Source organism: Phasianus colchicus, chromosome Z (assembly GCF_987193195.1).
Source record: "Phasianus colchicus chromosome Z, bPhaCol1.hap1.1, whole genome shotgun sequence".
NCBI classification, from domain to species: Eukaryota; Metazoa; Chordata; class Aves; order Galliformes; family Phasianidae; genus Phasianus; species Phasianus colchicus.
The window spans coordinates 6,515,077-6,537,413 of NC_143476.1; the positions used below are offsets into that span (position 1 = coordinate 6,515,077).

Below are 22,337 nucleotides of genomic sequence, written 5' to 3' on the forward strand. Positions count from 1 at the left end.
CAAGAGGGGTCCAAGGTGAGGGCACACTCTGCTCTTTTTCTGGCACACAAAGAGAAAATGAAAACCAGATGTGTTTCCCTGCCCATGGCAAACACCAGCCTTTCCATCCTTACAGTCCTTCCTGACATCAGCAGCAACTGACACAAAATCCCTCTCACCTTTGCCATGTCTGGCAGAGGTTGCAGCTCTTTCTATTGCATCCCTCTAGCTTTCAAGTCAAGAGCTCCTGTGTCACACAAGGAAAAGCAATTTTTACCTGCTGTGCCATGCTCATGGCAACACCAATGCAGATGCCAGCAGCTGATGCCCACAAGGACAGCCAGCCTGGACTTATTTTCATTACATATCTTTGTCCTGATGTCCTTCTAGAAGCTGGAACATTTCTCCCTCTGAGCAGCAGAGGGCAAGAGGGGTCCAAGGTGAGGGCACACACTCCTCTATTTATCTAGCACAGAATGATTAAGACAAAATGAAAACCAGATGTGTTTCCCTGCCCATGGCAAATACCAGACTCTCCATTCTTACAGTCCCTCCTGACATCAGCACTAATTGAAACAACATCCCACTCATCTTTGCCATGTCTGGCACAGGTTGCAGCTCTTTCTATTGCATCTCTCAAGCTTTCAAGTCAAGAGAACCTGTGTCACACAAGGAAAAGCAATCTTTTACCTGCTGTGCCATGCTCATGGCAGCAGCAATGCAGATGCCAGCAGCTGATGCCCACAAGGACAGCCAGCCTGGACTTATTTTCATTACATATCTTTGTCCTGATGTCCTTCTACAAGCTGGAACATTTCTCCCTCTCAGCAGAAGAGGGCAGGAGGGGTCCAATTTGCAGGCACATTCTCCTGTTTTTCCGGAACACAAAGAGAACATGAAAACCAGATCTCTTTCCCTGCCCATGGCAAACACCAGCCTTTCCATCCTTACAGTCCTTCCTGACAGCAGCAGCAACTGAAACAACATCCCACTCACCTTTGCCATGTCTGGCAGAGGTTGCAGCTCTTTCTATTGCATCCCTCTAGCTTTCAACACTAGAGCACCTGTATCACACAAGGAAAAGCAATTTTTTACCTGCTTTGCCATGCTCATGGCAGCAGCAGTGCAGATGCCAGCAGCTGATGCCCACAAGGACAGCCAGCCTGGACTTATTTTCATTACATATCTTTGTCCTGATGTCCTTCTAGAAACCGGGACGTTTCTCCATCTGAGCAGCAGAGGGCAGGAGAGTTCCAAGGTGAGGGCACACTCTCCCCTGTTTATCTGGCTCTCAAAGAGAAAGACAAAATGAAAACCAGATGTGTTTCCCTGCCCATGGCAAACACCAGCCTTTCCATCCTTACAGTCCTTCCTGACATCAGCACTAATTGAAACAACATCCCACTCACCTTTGCCATGTCTGGCAGAGGTTGCAGCTCTTTCTATTGCATCCCTCTAGCTTTCAACTCTAGAGCACCTGTGTCACACAAGGAAAAGCAATCTTTTACCTGCTTTGCCATGCTCATGGCAGCAGCAGTGCAGATGCCAGCTGCTGATGCCCACAAGGACAGCCAGCCTGGACTTATTTTCATTACATATCTTTGTCCTGATGTCCTTCTAGAAGCTGGGACGTTTCTCCATCTCAGCAGAACAGGGCAGGAGGAGTCCAAGCTGAGGGCACACACTCCTCTATTTATCTAGCACAGAATGATTAAGACAAAATGAAAACCTGATGTGTTTCACTGCCCATGGCAAACACCAGACTCTCCATCCTTACAGTCCCTCCTGACATCAGCACTAATTGAAACAACATCCCACTCATCTTTGCCATGTCTGGCAGAGGTTGCAGCTCTTTCTATTGCATCTCTCTAGCTTTCAAGTCAAGAGCTCCTGTGTCACACAAGGAAAAGCAATCTTTTACCTGCTGTGCCATGCCCATGGCAGCAGAAATGCAGATGCCAGCACCTGATGCCCACAACGACAGCCAGCCTGGACTTATTTTCATTACATATCTTTGTCCTGATGACCTTCTAGAAGCTGGAACATTTCACCATCTCAGCAGAAGAGGGCAGGAGGGGTCCAAGGTGAGGGCACACTCTCCTCTTTTTCTGGAACACAAAGAGAAGATGAAAACCAGATGTCTTTCCCTGCCCATGGCAAACACCAGCCTTTCCATCCTTACAGTCCTTCCTGACGTCAGCAGCAACAGAAACAAAATCCCACTCATCCTTGCCATGACTGGCAGAGGTTGCAGCTCTTGCTATTGCATCCCTCTTGCTTTCAAGTCAAGAGCTCCTGTGTCACTCAAGGAAAAGCAATCTTTTACCTGCTTTGCCATGCTCATGCCAGCAGCAATGCAGATGCCAGCAGCTGATGCCCACAAGTACAGCCAGCCTGGACTTATGTTCATTAGATATCCTTGTCCTGATGTCCTTCTAGAAGCTGGAACATTTCTCCATCTGAGCAGCTGAGGGCAGGAGAGTTCCAAGGTGAGGGCACACTCTCCCCTGTTTATCTGGCTCTCAAAGAGAAACACAAAATGAAAACCAGATGTGTTTCCCTGCCCATGGCAAACACCAGCCTTTCCATCCTTACAGTCCTTCCTGACATCAGCACTAATTGAAACAACATCCCACTCACCTTTGCCATGTCTGGCAGACGTTGCAGCTCTTTCTATTGCATCCCTCTAGCTTTCAAGTCAAGAGCTCCTGTGTCACACAAGGAAAAGCAATCTTTTACCTGCTGTGCCATGCTCATGGCAGCAGCAATGCAGATGCCAGCAGCTGATGCCCACAAGGACAGCCAGCCTGGACTTATTTTCATTTCATATCTTTGTCCTGATGTCCTTCTAGAAGCTGGAACATTTCACCATCTCAGCAGAAGAGGGCAGGAGATTTCCAAGGTGAGGGCACACTCTCCTCTGTTTATCTGGCAATCAAAGAGAAAGAGAAGATGAAAACCAGATGTGTTTCCCTGCCCATGGCAAACACCAGACTTTCCATCCTTACAGTCCTTCCTGACATCAGCAGCAACTGAAACAACATCCCACTCACCTTTGCCATGTGTGGTAGAGGTTGCAGCTCTTTCTATAGCATCCTTCTTGCTTACAAGTCAACAGAGTCTGGGTCACTCAAGGAAAAGCAATCTTTTAATTGCTGTGCCATGCTCATGGCAGCAGCAATGCAGATGCCAGCAGCTGATGCCCACAAGGACAGCCAGCCTGGACTTATTTTCATTACATATCTTTGTACTGATGTCCTTCTAGATGCTGGAACATTTCTCCCTCTGAGCAGCAGAGGGCAGGAGAGTTCCAAGGTGAGGGCACACTCTCCCCTGTTTTTCTGGCACACAAAGAGAAAGAGAAAATGAAAACCATATGTGTTTCCCTGCCCATGGCAAACACCAGCCTTTCCATCCTTACAATCTTTCCTGACATCAGCACTAATTGAAACAACATCCCACTCACCTTTGCCTAATCTGGCAGGGAGGTGATGCTCTTTCTATTAAACCCCTCTGGCTTTGAATTCACCAGTGACTGTGTCACACAAGGAAATGCAACATTCCACCTGTTCTCCCATTCCCATAGCAACAACTCTGCAGATGTCAGCATCTGATGCCCACAAGGACAGCCAGCCTGGACTTATTTTCATTACATATCTTTGTCCTGATGTCCTTCTAGAAGGTTGAACACTTCTCCATCTCTGCTGCAATGGTCAAAAAGGTTCCAAGTTTAGGGCACACTCTCCTCATGGCCTCTTGCACTCAAAGACAAAGGGAACATGAAAACCAGAAGTGTTTCTTTGCCCATGGCAGACACTAGCCTTTCCTTCCTGACAGTCCTTCCTGCAATTACCTGGAGTTGAAACAACATCCCCCACATCTCTTTTTTGAACTTATTCATGCAGGAATAATAATAATGAGAATTTTTCTGTAAATCTTATTTCTGCATGGAAACGATCAGATAACCGGAGCTTTTTTCTCTAAAACAATCCTGCAAATTTGCATTGCTTATCTATGTACGGAAAATGTTTTTGCCATTCATCTCAAATATCAATTCAACTGGCCAAAGAATATAGAAAAAGTATTTACAGACATTTTTGGACATAGATTACTTCTGGTCAAGTGGGAAGGAATCCCTAAGCTGCAATCATGGAATTCTTTTATCACTTTCTCTGATTTAGCCAGTGTTACTAAAAAGGAAATAAGACACAGGCTTTTTAAAGCAGCTGCCAATTTAAGAATGATAATAAGTTTTATTATTCTTGGCTAAGATCAAAGTCCCCCATTTCAGGATTATCTCCAGCTCATCAAGTATAATTAACAGTTTTGGATAGCCACATTATTATATAGCAATATTGTCTTCCTGCAAGGAATTTCATTGTTTTGACACGTGCCACAGGTTGTTAATAGATTGCCTGATTACCATTTATTTTTTTTATTGGCTTATGATGACTACAGAAAATTATACAGCAGCACCATAAAAACTTTAAATCCTATCCCATGTATCTGCACTCATACGAAAATAATATTGGAAAGCATTGGTGAAACTAAGATTACAAATTAAAGCAGAGGACAATTTCAGTGAAAGCCTACAGGTTTCTCAGCTCTGCCCATTTCAAACCCCTGAAGACACCCACGGGTTTCCTGCTGTGGGACACAGGCACTCACCTGCAGCTCAGCACTGCCTGCTCATGCCTGTGCACACCTTCAGGCTGGAACCAAGGAAATCCTCAGCAAAGACATCAGTACACTTTTGTTAGGATGACTTTCATAAAGAAGCATCAAATATTTCTTCACGAGAAATACTGCAAGTCCCTTTGACACTAGCCCTTATTTTAAATGTTTAGATTTGTGCTTCATTCAGGTGTGCTGTCACTCACAAAAAGATTTGTATTCTTTTGTTTTTCATTCTGAGGAACACAGTGTTTTCTGCCTTGTTTACTGACTGTAGGCACAGCAATACTCCTGCACCTTCAGGGAAACAGCAAATCCATCTCTTTCACACCCTACTTCTATCAAGCTCATTCACCTTACAAGGTATTTATTGCAAGCAGCTCTTCCAAAAATGGAGATTAACAGAACCTGCAACCCAGGACACCTCAGTAAGCCAGTACTTTTCATCTCCTGAAGGTGTAGGTAGACACAGAGCTGGAACATCTTTTCCAGAGCTGTGTGATGCTATCTCATCTGTGTTCCCTTACTGTTGACTCAGTGTCACTTCTTATCTAACCTGGTTTCATCCCAGGATTTCTGGTCCCAAAAATAAACTGTCAGCTTTCATCACTAGTTAAAAGGAAACTGCAATAGGAAAAGCAATTTTTCTGATTTCTCTGTTGATCAAAGATGCTTCATGCAAGCCTGATGCGGTAGAAACAAGATCAGCTTTAGAATGACAGTCATTAGAGCAGAATCCTTTCACTGATGAAATCCCACAGTCCTGATTCATACAACACTGACACTGGAGGACACAGTAGTTTAGATGAGAGCGCATTAAAAATGACTAAGTTAAGGTCTCAGCAAAGAGTGACAAGTATGAAAAAAAGAGGTTGCAGAAACTGCTTCAGTTTGGCACTCTGGCATAAAGTATGACAACACACAACCTGCCTGTGCAGTTCCAGAAGCAGAAGAAAGCCGTCAACCAAGACTTGTTCTCATCTGCTCTGAAAGTCCACTGGGACAAGGCCACTTTTCTCTGACGTGCTTCCAGAAGTATCACTTCTGAGCACTGTGCCAGGGAGTTACAAGATACTGTTTGTGTGTACAGAGGAGAAAAAGACGTCTGTCTGGAAACAGACTTGGTGAAGGAGAAGCAGCATTTCCAGAGTACTTCAGAAAGAACTGAGCACTGCCCCAAGAGCTTCAGAGCGGCAGGCTGTCACAGTGTGCCAACCAGCTCAGCTGTGAGTTGGCACTGAAGCTGCACCACAGGGAGAACAAAGCCCCCTGTGCACCCTTGGAGAGCCAAGGGTTGGAGATTCATGAACCTTGAGCTCCTTTCCAACCCGGGCCATGCTGTGATTCTGGGATTCTCACCTTTGCCTCATCTGGCAGAGGGAGGCAGCTCTTTCTCTTGTCTCCCTATGGCTGTCAGGTCACCAGGGCCAGTGTCACACAGGGAACTGCAAACACTGTGTGTGCTGTGCCCTGCCCATGGCAGCACAGAGGCAGCTGCCAGCAGCTGATGCCCACAAGGACAGCCAGCCTGGACTTCCTTTGATTCCTTCCCTTTGGATCAGCGTCCTTCAGGAAGGCGGAACATCTCTCCAGCTGAGCAGCAGAGGACAGCAGGGCTTCGTTGTCTGGGCATGTTCTCTTCTGGCCCTCTGGCCCTCACAGACACAGGAGGAGGACACAGAGGCTGCTGTCACACAGCCAGCCCTGCCTCTCAGGTCAGCTCTCAGGCCATCCTCTCTCCCCTCAGCAGCAGCTCACTGTTCTGCACTCCTCTGGCCTGGGCTGGCAGAGGTGTGCAGCAGTTCTGCTGATCTCCCAGTGCTGGCCATGTCTGCAGTGCCTGTGTGAAAGACACAGGAAGCTGCCAGCATTGCACTGCTCTGCTGTGCCCCTGCCATCACCGAGTTTGCTGTCAGCAGCTGCTGCTACACGTCCATTCAGGCACAGGCCTTTCCTTCCTGGCCCTCTTTCCCCCCCTCTCTCCTCTGCTCTCTCTCGTGCTCCCCTTTGGCCTGGGCTGGCTGAGCAGTGCAGGCCTTGTTGTTGCTCCCTGGGCCAACTACGTCACGGTTCCCCGTGACTCTGCCAGCTGCTCTGACACAGCGACTGCGTCCTCAGTGTGGATTCCAGAATGCGACAGACGTCCAGAGAAGACTTCCAGGGCTGATTGGAACATGCTGCCATCAAGAACTGCCATGGCTCAGGCCCCCTGGGAATCTGCTCACAGCGAAAGCTGCTGTCACTCTGTGTGGGCACAGCCTTGTCTGTGTAGGCCTGCTCACACTGCAGCCCCTGTCTGCACCAGAACCGTGCCGATCCACCTTCTCTTGGCCTCCTTGCCTGCATGGAAAAGGGCAGCTTGGGCTGAAGTCCCTCAACTTGCAGATGGCCGAGTGAAGTCTCTGAGCCCTGGTGACCCACTCAGCTCTTCAGCCTGCTGACCTGCTCTGCTGGGGCTGTCTTAACAGGCAGAGGGCACGTTATCCTAATGTCCCCACATCCATCCCTCTTAGCATACTGTAGGCCAGTTCCTAAAAGGACACCTGCACAATCTCTCTGAATGTTAATCAACACGTAGTTGGTCTGTGCACTGCAGAAATTGCACCTAGGTTTTCAGTGGTGATTAGCTATGTGTTTAGTCAGAGGTGCAATGGTTCTAATGGTGAGAGAAAGACATTCCCAGTTGTCATCAGGTGGAACACACTTCAGACTGGAATCCTCAAGCAGACTGCAGTCAAGCTTTCTTAATTACTCGTTGTTGTTATCAATTCAGACGCATCTCTTAATTCCTGCTTGAATGAACATTCTGTAATAATCTGCTGAGACAGTGCAAGGCTTGACAATGAGACTATAGTTTATTAGAGCAGCACTTTTTACTTCCTTTACAAGTTCTTATCTGAATGCTAAATACAACATCAATTCACTTCTCACTGGGTTGAACGTTTTAAATATTTGGTAAATTTAAGGTTCTAATTCTGACATTTAATGTGAAAATATTAAAATTCCTGTGTTACATTACATTTTTGTTAGAATGCCAGATGCTAGAGGGATGAAGTGGCACAAGAAAGCAAAATGTCTCTGCTGATGGAAGGAAGGACTGTAAGGATGGAAAGGCTGGTGTTTGCCATGGGCAGGGAAACACATCTGGTTTTCTTGTTCCCTTTGTCTTTGAGTGCCAGAAAAATAGAGGAGAGCGTGCCCTCACCTTGGACCCCTCCTGCCCTCTGCTGCTGAGATGGAGAAATGTCCCAGCTCCTACAAGGACATCAGGACAAAGGTAAGTATTGGAAATAAGTCCAGGCTGGCTGTATTTGTGGGCATCTGTTGCTGGAAAATTTAATGGCAGTAAACTGCCTAGATAATGACAGAATGAGGGTGACAATAGAATGGTACGTAATCACAGTGCAATGAAAAAAGTATGCAGGGTGCAGGAAGGGAGGTGTGGACATTATGAGTTGCAACTCTTTATTTGCTCCAGAAAGCTCTATCAGAATGGAAGACTGAAGGAAATACTTTGAGGGGTTTTTTAATGTGACTGGATAAAAGATCCATGTGGCAAATTGAATAACTGGGTGGTAAAGGGACATAGATACCTCACTGTTTCATGGAACCTTTCAGTTAAGCACCTGAGCACTGCGTACAGACCTTGGGAATATAAGTATTAGAGGATGATGGAATATCTTTATTTGGAAGGGACCTCGAGGATCATGTATTCCACCTCCTGGTTCCACACCGGACCTCCTATGGGTCAAGCCCTGTGTCTGAGAGCATGGTGCAAATGCTCTTTGGCCTTTGTCAGCTCAGTGCCAAACCACTGCCCTGGGGAGCCAGTGCCAAATTCCATGTATCTAGTTCATCCTACAGAATGATGCCAAGAACAGTTATAGAGATCGACTTACAAACAAAATTCTTGTCTTGAATTAATGGTACACTCACTATTTAAAAAAAAAAAAAAAAAAAAAGAAGAAGAAGAAGAAGAAAAAAAATAAAAAAATGAAAGCCGCATTCTTACGCTGGCATTTTACAGTATTGTCAGATTTTTGTAATTCTGTTGTGTCAGATCAAGGTTCTCTCATCGTGAAATAATGACCAAGTTCTCTTTTCATATCTAAACATACAAATATAAAGGCAGCAGTGCTGTTCAAGAGTACATTACCAGCTCAAACACTGCTTTGGCTGTAAAACTGAAGGTAGTAAGGAATTTTATCAAGGAGTTGGAAGAAAACATGTATGTGTAGATTTAAAAGCGACCTGTATTGTTACTTAGAGTTTGATATAGTGTAATCCAATGCACAGTACTTGTAACGTGTGTTTTACAAAATGCTGTGCAATGTAGGCATCTATTAAGATAAATGCTGCAAGTTCTAATATGTCCATGACTTTTTCAAACTGTTCCTTACTGCTACACATCACTACGAGTAGTTCTTCTGTCAGGAAGGATCACATGAGTAATTAACCTGTGACCTTAAGTTTGGAATTAACTGCATACAGTGGAAGTAAGAGCTGTGGGTTATTTTGCTCTTTCAGTGTTGAACAGCCGAGGTGTTTTGTTTTGGAGGGTGGACAGTGATGGGACACGTGGGGAATGGCTTTAAACTGAGACGGGGGGTGTTGAGGTTTAGGTTGGATGTGAGGAGGAAGTTTTTCAGCCAGAGGGTGGTGAGGCACTGGAACAGGTTGCCCAGGGAGGCTGTGGATGCCCCATCCCTGCAGGCATCCAAGGCCAGGCTGGATGTGGCTCTGGGCAGCCTGGGCTGCTGGTGGGCAGGTTAGAAAGCCCACAGGACTTTATTGCAGCCCTGGGTGCAGGGGGATCACTGCTCCTAGCATGCACACAGAAGAGCTGGAGCACACAGGTGATGTACATTCCACTTGTGAACATTCCTGCAATTCCAGAGAGCATGCGCCTGTTCCAATCACTGCTGCACAGATTAAAAACTGATTGCAGATGAGCTGTTTTGGTATGGGGCTCTTGCAAACGGTCTGCAGTGGCTGTGTGATTCCTCGGGGAGTTGCTCTCCAGCCCAAAGGTCATGTCCTAAGTCGACCAGATCCCGTCTGTGTCCAGAAATGGCTGACAACAGATCAGCTGCTGGTCAAGTTTCTAACATCACACTGGCCTTGCTCCAGTGTCTGTGTCATCAGCCCCAGCACATACGGTGCACCTCTTCAAGGCTTTGCAACACTGAGACTCTGCACTTGGGCTCCAGACATCCTGCTGCACCAAGAGCTTATTCTAGCTTTGGTATCTTGCAACTTTGTATATAACTACATCACTGTAATCATAAATGTCTAGGAGCATGGAGATGGAGAAATTAATCTTCCTGTAATTCTCTGTACTGCAGCCCCGTGGTTGTCAACACCTACTGCAATATTGAAATTTCAGTTGAGAAATTGAAAGCTGTCCCTAACAAAAAAACATCTAAATTTGTAATTGAAATCACAGTAAGGATCAATAAATCCAAATGCTTCTAGCATAACCACGATTATAGGCAGTGTTTAGACAAGCTCTTACAGGAAAACCATGAACACAAGGCTAAAGAGAGACTAAGTGATGCACTCTGCAGGAATACTCATGGAAGTCTTCACAGTGCAGGAGTCTGATCTGATTACAGATGCTGTGCTTTAAGTACCCCTTATCATATCTTTTTTTTCACTGTTGTGCAGGGGTTGGACTCAGTGATCTCTGGAGGCTGGAGATGCTGTTTGCTAATGGCAGATGGAGAGAGGAAAAGCAAGTCCAAGGCATGCTGTGCATAGCCACCACATGGCATCTGCACCATTTCCCCCTGCACCAAGGAGGAGCAGCTCACAAGCTTGGCCTGGGCCAGGGAAGGGAGCAGACAAACATATGGACCGACCCCAAACGAGCTGGTTCTGCAGGTTGGGTGTCTTCTGCTGCTTGTCTCACATCCTGCTGCTCAGCGGTAGATTTGTTCCTGCTCAGTGCTAACAGGAAACTCACACAGCATTTCTGTTTCAGCTGTGCCAACGCTTTGATCCCTTGCTGCTTGGATGGGGCGTTTGAAGAATGATGCCTGTGCTGATGTCCAGCCAGGCTTTGGGGATGAGTCTCCACACCAGGGTACGACTGACAGGACTGAGGGTTGGGGATCCAGCCAGGTCGAGTCCAGTGTGCTTTGCTCTTGTTCTTAGTGCTTGTTTTTGCTCAGGAGGGCAGGAGGTGAACCTCGTGAACCAATGCCTGCAGACGGGTTTTGCAGAGAAAGAGGTCCTGCAGGCCTTGTGTGACAGCCACGGAGCTGCAGCGAGGCTGCATCCGTGTAAAACACCAGAGATCCACGGAGGTGTGAAGGGGAGCTGTGGGCTGCAGTCACGCAGGAAGGGATGTGCATGCTCGGGGTTTGGTTGTTGTGTGTGTGTTAAGTGACTGTGATACCACTGCTGGGTCAGTGTGAGTGTACGGAACAAGTGTGACAGCCTTTTTGATGGAGCCCTGTGAAAGGAGTCCTATGGACTTGAGATCCAACTATCAGCCCGTGGGCATCATCCAGGAGTTGGGGTAGGGGATGAGGCAAGGGAAGTTGGGCTGAGAAAGGGATAAAGCAGTCTGGCAGTAGTTCTGTGTTTCTCCCATCTCCTGCTTTATTTCCTTCCAGGTGAAAGCGATGGGTGCTGCAACATGCCCTTGAATGTAACCCACTCTAGTGTGGATTTGACATGGGCCCAGCACTGCAAGGTACGCTGCTGGGAGGAAGCGTCCATCTGGCTGAGGGCAGGAAGGCCCTCCAGAGGGATGCACTGAGGCCAGTTGTGCGAGGCTCAACAAGAGCAAGCGCCAGGTCCTGCGCTTTGGTCATGACGACCCCGTGCCAGCTTCTCCAGGATTTGGCTGGGGTAGAATTCCAAGCAGCCCCTGATTCCAGAACGTTGGGCTGGGCTGTTGGAATCTTCTGCCCTTGTGACTGGTCTTGCCTCCCCACCCTGTGCGTCGTGGTGGAGCAGCCTGGTGGCCCTCAGTGATGTCATAAGGGCTAGAATGAGGGGAGGAGCAGTGCGTGCTGCGTCCCTTCATTGGAGCGCTGGAGCTCTGACTGAGCAGCTCGCTTGTTGCACTTGTGCACCGACTGCGTCCCTTTGTCTTCACACCGTCCTGTGCAGCACCTTGTAGGTAAGCTGAGACAGTGTGGGAGAGACGGGGGGACAGTGAGTGCTAGAACTGCTGGCTGGCGGAGCTCATAGGATCACATTATCTCCATCAGCAGAGGGGTGGCCATGAGGGACAGGAGGTGATTGTCCCTGTCTAATCTGCCCTTGTGGGGCCCCATCTGCAGCACAGTGTCCAGAAAGACAGGGAGCTGTTGGAGAGGGTCCAGAGGCAAGCCACAGAGATGATCAGGGGACAGGAGCACCTCCCCTGCAAAGACAGGCTGAGGGAGCTGGGCTTGTTCAGCCTGGAGAAAAGAAGGCTGTGGGTTGATTTCATGGCAGCCTTCAGTACCTAAAGGGAGCCTAAAAAGAGGAGGGGAATCAACTCTTTGAAAGGGTAGATAACAGTAGGACAAGGGGAAATGGTGTTAAGTTGAAAACTTAAGTTTTTAAGTTGAGGGAGGGCAGATTTTGATTTTTCCCTCGTGATCTTTGCTGAACCGTGGAAGCAAACTGACCTGCTCTTTCTCTCTCCTCTCTCCACCCTCTGCCTGCTACCCTGCTGCAGCTTTTGCTCGTGGAAGATCATAGCAAAGTGACAAGGAACGGCTGCGGATTCGTGAGATTTCTCTTCCTCGTTCTGATCTCTTGCCAGGTACCTGCCATGGTTTGTCCCCCCACATGCTTTAGCAGCCCGTGACGCCCCGTGTTTAGTAACACAGCCTCATCCAGCTTTGATGGGACGCTGGTCACGTGTGGGTTTTCTCCACGTGCTCTGCAGCTCAGCCCTCAGAAGGATGCTGTCTGTGGTGCTGTGACCAGCTGGTCTACAGGAAAGCAATCCCTTAGGCAAAGAGTCCCAGCCCCAGCTTGTGCAGAGCTGCACAGCATCACCAGGGACACCAGCAGGCATGCTTGGGCTGTGTGAGTGTGCCCGACAGCTGTAGGGAGCACAGCAGAGATGTGAACAGAGAAAATAAAAGTGTGTTTCTTTTCAGTTCCAGCTTGTCACACCTACGCTGATGGCCGTGGCGTGCAGCGAGATCAGCTGTGGGCCTGACCTGGCATGGACAGAGGTAGAGTATGAAGCTCTGATTGGTCTTTGTTCCCTGACTGCAGCCAGCAGAGTGAGCCGCAGATGTGCTCTCCTGCTTTCCAAGAGAGCTCCTCTGTGGCAAGTCAGTAGTGCAAGAGTGGCAAGTTTATAAAAGTACCAGAGCCATCTCGGGTGTTGTGTTTGTCCTCTACTGACTTTTCCCTTGAAATGGCTGCAGAAACAACAATCATTCTCTGCTCTGTTTGGCCTCGCTGTTGGTTGGACTGCTCAAGAGAGCTGCTTGGTGCTTGCAATGGCACTGTTTGCACCTTGTAACTGCAGCCGTAGCTTTGGTTTCCCTCTTCACGGTCTCCTAGCATCTTAAACAGTCAGCCTTCCTGCACAAAGAGCGCAGGAAAGGAGGGGGCAAAATGGACAAGGCCACCTGTCTGCGTCAGTGCCATTGCTGATTAGTCTGGATGGGGAGAGATGCATCTTTGCTGGCGTGTGCCTGCTGCACACCAGGGAGAGAAACAGCCGTTATTAGACTTGCAGTTCCTTCTGAAGTGCCCATGATAAGGACCGAGTGCATTTCCTGCAGCTTGCTCTGCAGATGTGCTCCTCACCTTGAAATCCTCCTTGTTGGTTCCCAGCTCCTCACCATGGCCTGCGCTCTCTGTTTCAGGCTGAGAACAAGGGGAAGCCCCTGCTAGACCATGAGGTGGCACCTGTGAATGTTCCAGCTATTGCTGCTGCCCATGTCGTTAAGAGATACGTTGCCCAGGCAGCGGATGAACTCTCCTTTGAGGTAAGCAGTTCAAGGCGTTCCTTGTTGCTCAATTCTACAGTGGCAAATGCCTTCAGAGCTGCACTGGTGCAAGTGCTCTCATGCTCGGCGATGTTTGGCAGTGCAGAAGAATGCAGTCATTTGAGCTGTGCTTTCCTCCCAGCTGTGCTGAAGCTGGGATTGACGTTGCAATCTCTTGCAGGTGGGAGACATCGTGTGTGTCATCGACATGCCACCAAAGAACCTGACCCCCTGGTGGAGAGGCAAGCTCGGCTTCCAGGTAGGCACAAGCTTCAGACTGGAGAGTGCAACTGCAGTAAAGGCAGGAATCTCAGCTTAGAGCTGCTCTGCCTGCACAGGATGCCTAATGGACATAAACAGTTTCCCTGTGTCGGTGTCAGAGGACCTTGTCTTTGGCTGCAAATGTTGAAAAATTATTACCTTTATGCTGTGAACTATGGCCATTTTCTGCTGGATAGTCTTATGGAACGTCAGGCAAGCACGTTCCGAGGGAAATGTTATGTGGCTTTTGGTTTAACAGTTCAGACCTGAGAAGTGCTGCATGCCATAGTTGGCCTCTCTTTTCTTCTTGTTACAGGTTGGATTTTTCCCAGGGGAGTGTGTAGAACTCATTAATAAGAACATTCCTGAGGCACTCATCAACTCTGTGCCAAAGCCAGGTAGGGATGTTACATTTGATGGTGTGGGAAAGCAAAATGAGGTCTTATTTGGGGTGCGTTCCATGTTTAGTACCTCCTTTATCCATCCCACATTGTCCTCTGGGTTGATGATTCTTCATGCACACCATGGGGCAGAGATTTGGCCCAATCCTCCTGTGTTTATGACTGGACTTGGGGAAAGTATAGAATCTTCATGGAATGGCTTGGGATGGAAAGGAACCTCAGGGATCATCATGCTCCAACCCTCCTCAGGATGGTCTCCCAGCCCCCACATTTAATGTCAGACTAGATCAGGCTGCCCAGGGCCCCATCTAACCTGGCCTTGGGCTCCTCCAGAGATGGGGAAAATCCCTTTTTGTATGAACTGGTTGGTAATGTTCTTCCCGTTCTGATGTGCTCTGTAGAATGTGCTGTGCTCGCCCTCGTCCAACGGAGCCAGACCTGAAATGACCTGGTTTCTTCCTTTTGTTGTGCAGTGCCCAAGAAACGCAGCAAGATCCTCACCTTCCTTCGTTCCTTGGTGAAGGCCCGCCCAAAGAAACCGACCGAGCGGGAGGTGGAGAAGGAAAGGGTGTTTGGCGGTGACCTGGGAGAGCATCTTCTCCACTCCGGTCGTGATGGTAAGGAGCTGCCCATTCCTGAGATCTTCCTCTGCTGGGCATCTAAAGAAGATGAAAGGGAGCTCATATCTAGCAGGGGGCAGGCTGATAGCAGTGTAGGCACGTGTAATGGGAGTTGATGGCTGAAGGATCAAGTGAGGCGGATGCTCCTAAGAGACAAGCACATCTGTATTTGCTTCAGCCAAGCCTGGCTGGGCTTAGTGGATGGGATGTGACTCCCGGAAGCACAGCCTGAAGCACGATTGAATCAGGAGCTCCACTGACGGCTGGCACGTGTTCTTCAGTCCCCCAGGTCCTCCAGAGCTGCGCTGAGTTCATTGAGCAGCACGGCGTGGTGCAGGGGATATACCGCCTGTCCGGCGTCGCGTCCAACATCCAGAGACTGCGGTAAGAGTGCTGCGACTGACACAGCCTGAGTGCATCTGGTGTGGCTTTGGGCTTGCCTTCCTCTCGCTCAACCGGGTTTGCGTCCCTCTCTCCAGGCAGGAATTTGAGTCGGAGCAGATTCCTGAGCTCACCGTCCGTGACATTCACAGCGTGAGCTCCCTCTGCAAGATGTACTTCAGGGAGCTCCCGAACCCTCTGCTCACCCACCAGCTGTACGGCAAGTTCTCGGTAAGCACAAGGCCACGTCTTTCGTTTCCCTCTTCCTGGGCCTCTTGGCAGATGGCTGCAGCAGTGCCCCAGCTCGGAGGCCCTTTTGCTGTCAGCCCCACGAGGTTTACTCGCAGTGGTGTACTAGCCTGATTGGTGTCTCGCTCCCTTTCTGCACTACTCCAGGATGCTGTTGGTGCCGCTACAGAGGAGGAGCGGCTGCTCAGAATGCAGGACGTCATCCAGCAGCTGCCCGCTCCTCACTACAGGTCAGTGCTGCCCTCAGCCTGCTGAGCTCAGCCCTGCTGCATTGCAGAGGGCAACGATGCGGTTCCAGGCTCTGTCTCACGCCGGCAACACGATGCCTGTGTATGCTGAAGGGTTGAAGGCTCCATGGGGTTACTTTATGGGGTCAGTTCCTGGGCACGGGGGCACGCTTGGTGCAGCTGATGGCTGCGGCTGTGCTGTGCTGGGGCTTGGTGCTGCAGCGTGGCACTCAGTCAAGTTGGATCTACTTCATCTTCTGTGACAGTAGCAATCACAAGAAGTAGCATGAATGGAGGTTTGCTTTCTGAATTGCAGCACGGCATGCTCGTTGGTGCTGAACGTTTGCCTCTCTTGTTTTCCAGGACACTGGAGTTCCTGATGAGACACTTGGCGTGTCTGGCTGGGAGCTCCACAATCACAAACATGCATGCCAAGAACCTAGCCATTGTGTGGGCTCCAAACCTCTTAAGGTAAACTTCTGGTTCTGTTTCAACACAACGCTTCATCTGTTCTTCCGTAAAAAAAAAACAGTCCTCCCTTTTTCTCCATCAAATGTGCTCTTCTCCTGTAAAATCTGTGGCTGACAGAAGCGCAGGAGCCTGGGCTGTTCTCCAACCCCACGGGCACAATATCTAGGTGACAATTGTGTTCTATTCTTTAGATGGGACTGACGTGTCCTTGATCATCCAGGGGAATTTCTGCAGTGGCATCACTGATTGCCCACTGCGGAAGTCTCCAGAGCCTCAGCTGACAGCTTTTGGCTGCAACAATTCAGACTCGGGGAAACGGTCTTGGAGAAATGACTTCTAAAATCTGCCTTTTCTACAGATCACAGCAGAACGAGTCTGCCTGCGCCAGCGGAAGAGCTGCCTGCATGGAGCTGCAGACGCAGTCGGATGTGGTGGAATTCATCATCAACCACACCGACGTCCTCTTCGGCTCCAAATCCGGAGCAGACATTGCAGATGCAGCAGGTGAGTGTCTTCCTCCATTAGCTTGATCTTGACCTGACACCTTGATCAAATGCAGGCCTTCTCCAGGACCTCTGAGATACTCTTTTACCATCAAGGGGACAGCAGACCTCTGGGCTTCCATTAGGGTGTGGCATCCTGTTGCTGGATGCTGAGAATGTCCAAGCCCAAACTTCACAAGGAGGAAACCGTCATTATTATGGTTTGCATGCAGGAAAAGCTTGATGCAAGCGTTGCAGTGAAGCTTTCTCAGTTCCCTGTCCCTTTTATCTAGGGGTGAGCTCTCTTAATGATGACCATGTCCTTTGCCATAAACAGACTTCTGCCCACATGGTTATGTTGGGCTCCTCTTCTTCCAGTAGCTGGGATAAGCAAGCCTGAGAAAAATACAGCACCTCCCCCAGAACTGTGGTGGCTGTGCTGCTGCTTTCTGATCCTCGCTCTTACCTGTGGTTTTCCCTGACAGGGCACAATTCTCTCCCAGGGCCCAAGTCTGTGGGGGTCTCTTCTGCTGCCACAAAGCTGCTCAGCCTGGAGGAGGCACAGGCACAGAGGCGAGGCCACAGCAGCTCTCCCCCTGTGACAGAGAGCAGCCGGGACATTGAAGTGGAAGAAAGCCCTGCAGCTGGGCAGGGCAAGTTCCACACCGTCATTGACTTTCCATCTGAAAGGTAAAGAGGACTTTCTTTTCCAGCACCCAGCATCATTCTTTGGGTGGGCTTTTCTGTTTTTCTGCAGAAACCAGGCAGTGCTAGGAACAAGCAACTGCTGCCAAGAGCTCAGTGCAGCTCTTCCCTCACCCTGCACCACGCACAACTCACAGCATTGGCTGTTTTCTCTCTCCAGGCAAAATCCACCCAGCAAGAGTGAGGAATCACCAGCTAGCAGTTGGTGTTGCTGCTTCAGCCTCAGAAAGCCATCCTCTGGCAGCAAACGCCAACTGCAGCACAATGCCAGGCAGCCCTCAGAAACAGCAGTGGTAGTCCTGGCAGGTAAGGGTGCAAATGCAGTTTCCAAATCCCTGCTTTTCATGAACATAGAATTCAAGCTTGCTCTGCACTTGTATCTCCTTCTGGCATTCCAGCCCCTGCCTAGCATCTTCAGTTCACCCCTGATCAAGAACCACTGTCGTAATTCAGCTTGTGAAAGTTTGACACTAACCCCTGTGTATCCTTTCTAGGTGAATCGAGCCCTTGCCAACCCAGAGGATCCAGGGCAAGTAGCGAGGATGCTCTCTGTGCTTCCATCAGTGGAGAGCTCTTAGGAAGCACAAATTGCTGCAGTTCCAACAGCAGCCTTTCATCTGACATCAGTAATGGAGAGAAGGAGATCATCGAAGTTCATGCTCTCATTACACCTGGCTCTGCTGAAGTTGCTGACCTGAGCCTGCAAGACACCACAGTCACAAGTGTGGATTTTAACCCAGAGTCTCTGCAGTGCAGCCCATCCCAAGCACAGTGTGAGTGCCCCGACAGCAGCACCTCCATGCAGGAGCAGGTCAGTGTCAGTGAAGAGGAGCAGAGCCTCTTGAAGGAGGACTGTCAATCAGACCTCCAGTCCCAGGCACCGGACAGCAGCACTGAGAGCTCTGAGCCACTCTCTCCATGACAAGACAGGATGAGTCCCATCTTCACCGTGGACCTCTCCCACCCTCCTGTCCTTTATTTAATAATAAAAGCACACTCGTGCTCAATCAACGCCTTGACTGCCTCCAGAGTCTTCATTCACACGGACTGGGATGAATGCAGCACACAGCAAGGCACCTCAGCTTGCAATGCTGTGGGTGTTGGGTTTGTGCAGCACAGCTCCGGGTTTGTTCCTGTTTTGTCTGGCTTTGGGATGTCTGCAGGGGGAGCTCTGCTACCATTTGGCATGGTAGCAAATAATCTCTCGCATCCTGGATGCTGCTCATGATACTCCCAAGCTTCCTGGCTGTGGCTTTGTGATGCTTTTCAGGGCCTTCTGATGCATTTTGATGCCTTGGATGTTGCTTAACACCTCCCTCCTCCCATCATGTCCTTTCCTGGCTCCCATCTACGAACTGGCCCTGCAGATCATCTCCAGACCTGTCATCAGCACACTGCGGCAGGAGAAGCTCCCCCTGGCCAACGTCAGGCAGTACTGCTTGGTCTGCAGCTCAGTGGCCATTTCCCTTTTAGGCGGCTCCTGCAGAAGAATCAAGCAGCAGAACCTTTTGCTCACCCTGCACCACACAAATGCTGCAAAAGCAGAAACAACCTGGGAATCTCTGGTTTGCAAGACTTCACAGACACTTATTGACTGTGTCTGATGGTTCCCTCCCATCCTTGATTTCCTTCTCCCCTTCTCCACGTCTGATCCCACTGCTGAGCCATGATCAAGCTGCCCAGTGTGGCAGAGCATCGTGCAGAGCCGTGCTGGCACCTCCTCCCCTTCCTCTCCTGCAGCTCAGCCTGCAACCTGAGCAAGTTTTTTTCTGAGAAAGTGACCAGCTCTTTTCCATCCCTTTGCCCCTACAAACAGTTGTCCAGAGGATCTCGTCCAAGAATTCCTGGAACAGCCTGCAGCTGGCTCTCCTGAAGATCAGGCTCCTGCCTTTGCTTCCTGCCAGGCCCGCATTCCTTGAGATCACCAACTCAAGGAGGGCATGGTCACTGCAGCCCTGACCGCCTCCTGTCGTAACCCCTGGTGTGCACCATGTCCAGCAATGCTTCCCTTCTGCTTGCTGTGCCCAATGCCTGCACCACAGAGTGATTCTCACTGCACTCCAGGAGTCTGTCAGATTGCTTGCAGCCAGCCATGCTGATTTCCCAGACTGACTGGAATCCCCCATCAGGATGAGAGTCAGTGAGTGCGATGCTTCTGCTGGCTGCAGTAAGCAGCTCCCACCAACAGGCTCTCTTTCCAGGCGGCTGTAGCAGACCCTCACCTCCAGAAGCCCTGCACTGCTGCACTTCCTAATTTTACCCACAAGTTCACAACCTGCTCATGGCTCTTCTTAGTTCTTTGCACTCAACTTCTCATCATAGAGGGCAAATCCCTTGCCTTCCAGAATTCCATAGTATCAATTGTGTCAGGATTTCTTTATTTTATTTATTTATTTATTTATTTATTTCGATTTTCTAGGTAGGAAAATGAATTTCTGAGCCAGGAGAAGCAGAAGTGAAACAGTCTTCCTGGCACTGCTCAGGTTGCAGGAGTTGCCAAGTGCTCCTCAGGTAATGTGTGCTGAAGAGCTGACCTTGGTGGCAGGGGCTGTGGCTGCATTTTGTGCCTGTCATGCGGGAATCCAAGAAAGCCTATTCAGAGCAGGAGCTGCAGAGCGAGATAAACATCACGAGAAGGTAAGGCTGAGAAGCAAGGACACCTCCAGAAAGAAGAGAAAAACTGAGTCAAGTGAGCTGCGTGACGGCCGTGTGATGCTGACCATGATTGGAGGAAGAGCGCATGGCTGGGAATGACTGATGGCTCTGGTTGGATGGGTGCCTGTGTGCACAGAGGTAAGGAGTGTTTGTGGGATGTTTTGCTGGCATCTAACGGCTGTAAGGGGAAGTCAAGAGAGAAAACTTGTGAATGCATAGAAGGGATGTTAAAATCTGGAACAGACTGTTTGGATCAGTCACAGCCGAGTCCAGATTGCCACACTGTCAGAACCTGGGGCCTAGGATTTTCCTTTAAGAGTGCCAACTGCTCATTTTAAATGATAAAAAGTAACATTGATAGAAGCTTCCCTCCTTGCATTAGAATAAGGCATTGATATTTGCTGTTTCTGTCTTTCCATTCCTTTAGCAGCCTGGGTGTTGATGCAGCTGCATGCATCTGCTGCCCTCCCCTTCTGTTTTGTGTAAAAGAACAGTAAAATATGCAATCAGTGTGAGATCTTTCTGAAGTATTTTACTTTATTTGCCCCTAGGCTGCAATGGCTGGGAAATGGCAGTGTCACCCAGGAGCCCACACGGCGACCTGATGTCTCATTGTTGGGGTCTATTGGAAACCACCACGATGACAAAAGAATGCCTGGGATTCCTCCGGCCCAAATGCCAAACCTTGCACTTGGCTGTGCTGAACCTCATCAGGTTCACCCAGGCCCACCTCTCAAGTCTGCTGAGCTCAAACAGATGTCATTTTTCTCGTGTCCTTCCATTCCGAGTCCATCTGTTCCCCAAAGCAAAAGAATTTGGAGGGAACCACCGACAGTTATGTGAGCGATTTCAGCGTCTATTTCTGATCATGGCAACAACTTCAGAGGTCACACTTAATTTACGGTGCCCGTTGTAATTCTGACCAAGGCTGCAGTTGCAGCTGACTTCCCAAGGCTGCAAGACGTGGTGGTGACACAGCCTTGTGCTTCTGCATTGGTGCTCATCCCACGTTTCCTTTCTCTGTCTCGCAGGTCAGCTCCTGCTGGAAGCAGATGGTATCCCAGTGTGAATGAAGGTCAGTGCAGGAGCAGCTGCTGATGGGAGGAAGGAAGTCCATGCTGAAGAGCTCTGAAGCATCTGCAGGTATGGTTCTGGAGGAGGCAGCAGTGATGTCGGAGGGCTCCCAGCAGGAAGCTGTCTCATCCAAATTCTTGCTGAGTGGTTGGAAGGGAGCTTTCTGCATGACAGCAGCACCAGCTGCTTGCTTCACATGCTGCAAAGACAAGGATTAGCAGGAGTTCCAGTATCTACAGTATCATCACGAATCATGATAGGATTACAATGTGTCCTCATACAAACGCAGCCATTTCTCTCTGAGTCCAGAGGCTGTCCGGAAAGCATCTGCGAGGTCTCTCACACCAAACCACTGCTGTCCGTGTGGGATCTGACTCATTAGGGTATAGGGGTTAGGAACCACAGGCTGTCTTTTGAGAACGGGTTCAGTCATTTCCTTACATCTTGCACCAGCCGATACGTGCCGTCTGCCTTCCGTGCCGACAGGATTGGGGTGTTACAAGGCCACAGACAAGGTTCCAGAAGACCATCCTTAACCAGTGTCTGTGTTACAGCTTTTAGACCCACTCTCCCTTCTAAGGCTATGGGATATTGTTGCTGTTTCACAGCTCCACTCCCTCCTTGGGCAGTTCTTTGTAAGGGAAAATTGTGAGTCCACCCCGATTTCCTTCCCCTGCCCACACCTTTGGATTCATTTCTTCTTCATCACAGCTGTTAACACATTCATTGACCCCTGATATCTGTTTCACAGACTTGCAGCTGTAATCCTCATTTAACTGTTAAATCTCTCCCCCATAAATCGGTCCCTGCTTCAGGCACACAGAACAATTGCCCTGCAACTATTTTATCTTTCCATTTTAGTTCTGTGGTCTCCAAGAGTGGAGCTGTCACTTCTGATCCCTCAGCCCCAGTTATGCACAACAGCCACATCCAGATACACGTCTGGTACCTCTGAACTAGCTAATGCTGTAGGATGGAATGTTGTTTCTGCACTGGCTATCAAATGTGGGATTGCTCTGAAGCAGTACAGCACAATGTGTTTTGTAATTTGCCCTTAGAAACAGTTTGAAAAAGTAGAAAGACTTTATTAGTATTAGTATTAGTAAAAAGAAGTTATTTCATAACATATTTTAGAAATACAGTTGTTCAATCATGTGATCAATTCTCACTTACAGAACTGTAATAGTTACAAATTGCATGGGTA

General features: G+C 49.1%; 1 protein-coding gene and 1 long non-coding RNA gene across 2 annotated transcripts in view; both read left to right on the plus strand.

Moving 5' to 3' along the window:
• Positions 1 to 14,216: 14,216 nt before the first annotated feature.
• LOC149912332 (uncharacterized) lies at positions 14,217 to 15,267 on the plus strand. Its single transcript, XR_016461655.1, has 3 exons — positions 14,217 to 14,266; positions 14,743 to 14,886; positions 15,171 to 15,267. It is a non-coding gene; the product is annotated as an uncharacterized LOC149912332 (long non-coding RNA).
• A 106-nt stretch (positions 15,268 to 15,373) lies between these two features.
• LOC149912333 (maestro heat-like repeat-containing protein family member 2B) overlaps positions 15,374 to 22,337 on the plus strand; it is a 34,898-nt gene continuing 27,934 nt past the window's right edge. The window contains exons 1-5 of the mRNA XM_090131010.1: positions 15,374 to 15,501; positions 15,667 to 15,749; positions 16,110 to 16,217; positions 16,576 to 16,721; positions 17,185 to 17,389. Of these exons, the coding sequence (XP_089987136.1) occupies positions 15,442 to 15,501; positions 15,667 to 15,749; positions 16,110 to 16,217; positions 16,576 to 16,721; positions 17,185 to 17,389 (602 nt within the window). The 5' untranslated portion in view covers positions 15,374 to 15,441. The remainder of the gene's footprint in view (positions 15,502 to 15,666; positions 15,750 to 16,109; positions 16,218 to 16,575; positions 16,722 to 17,184; positions 17,390 to 22,337) is intronic.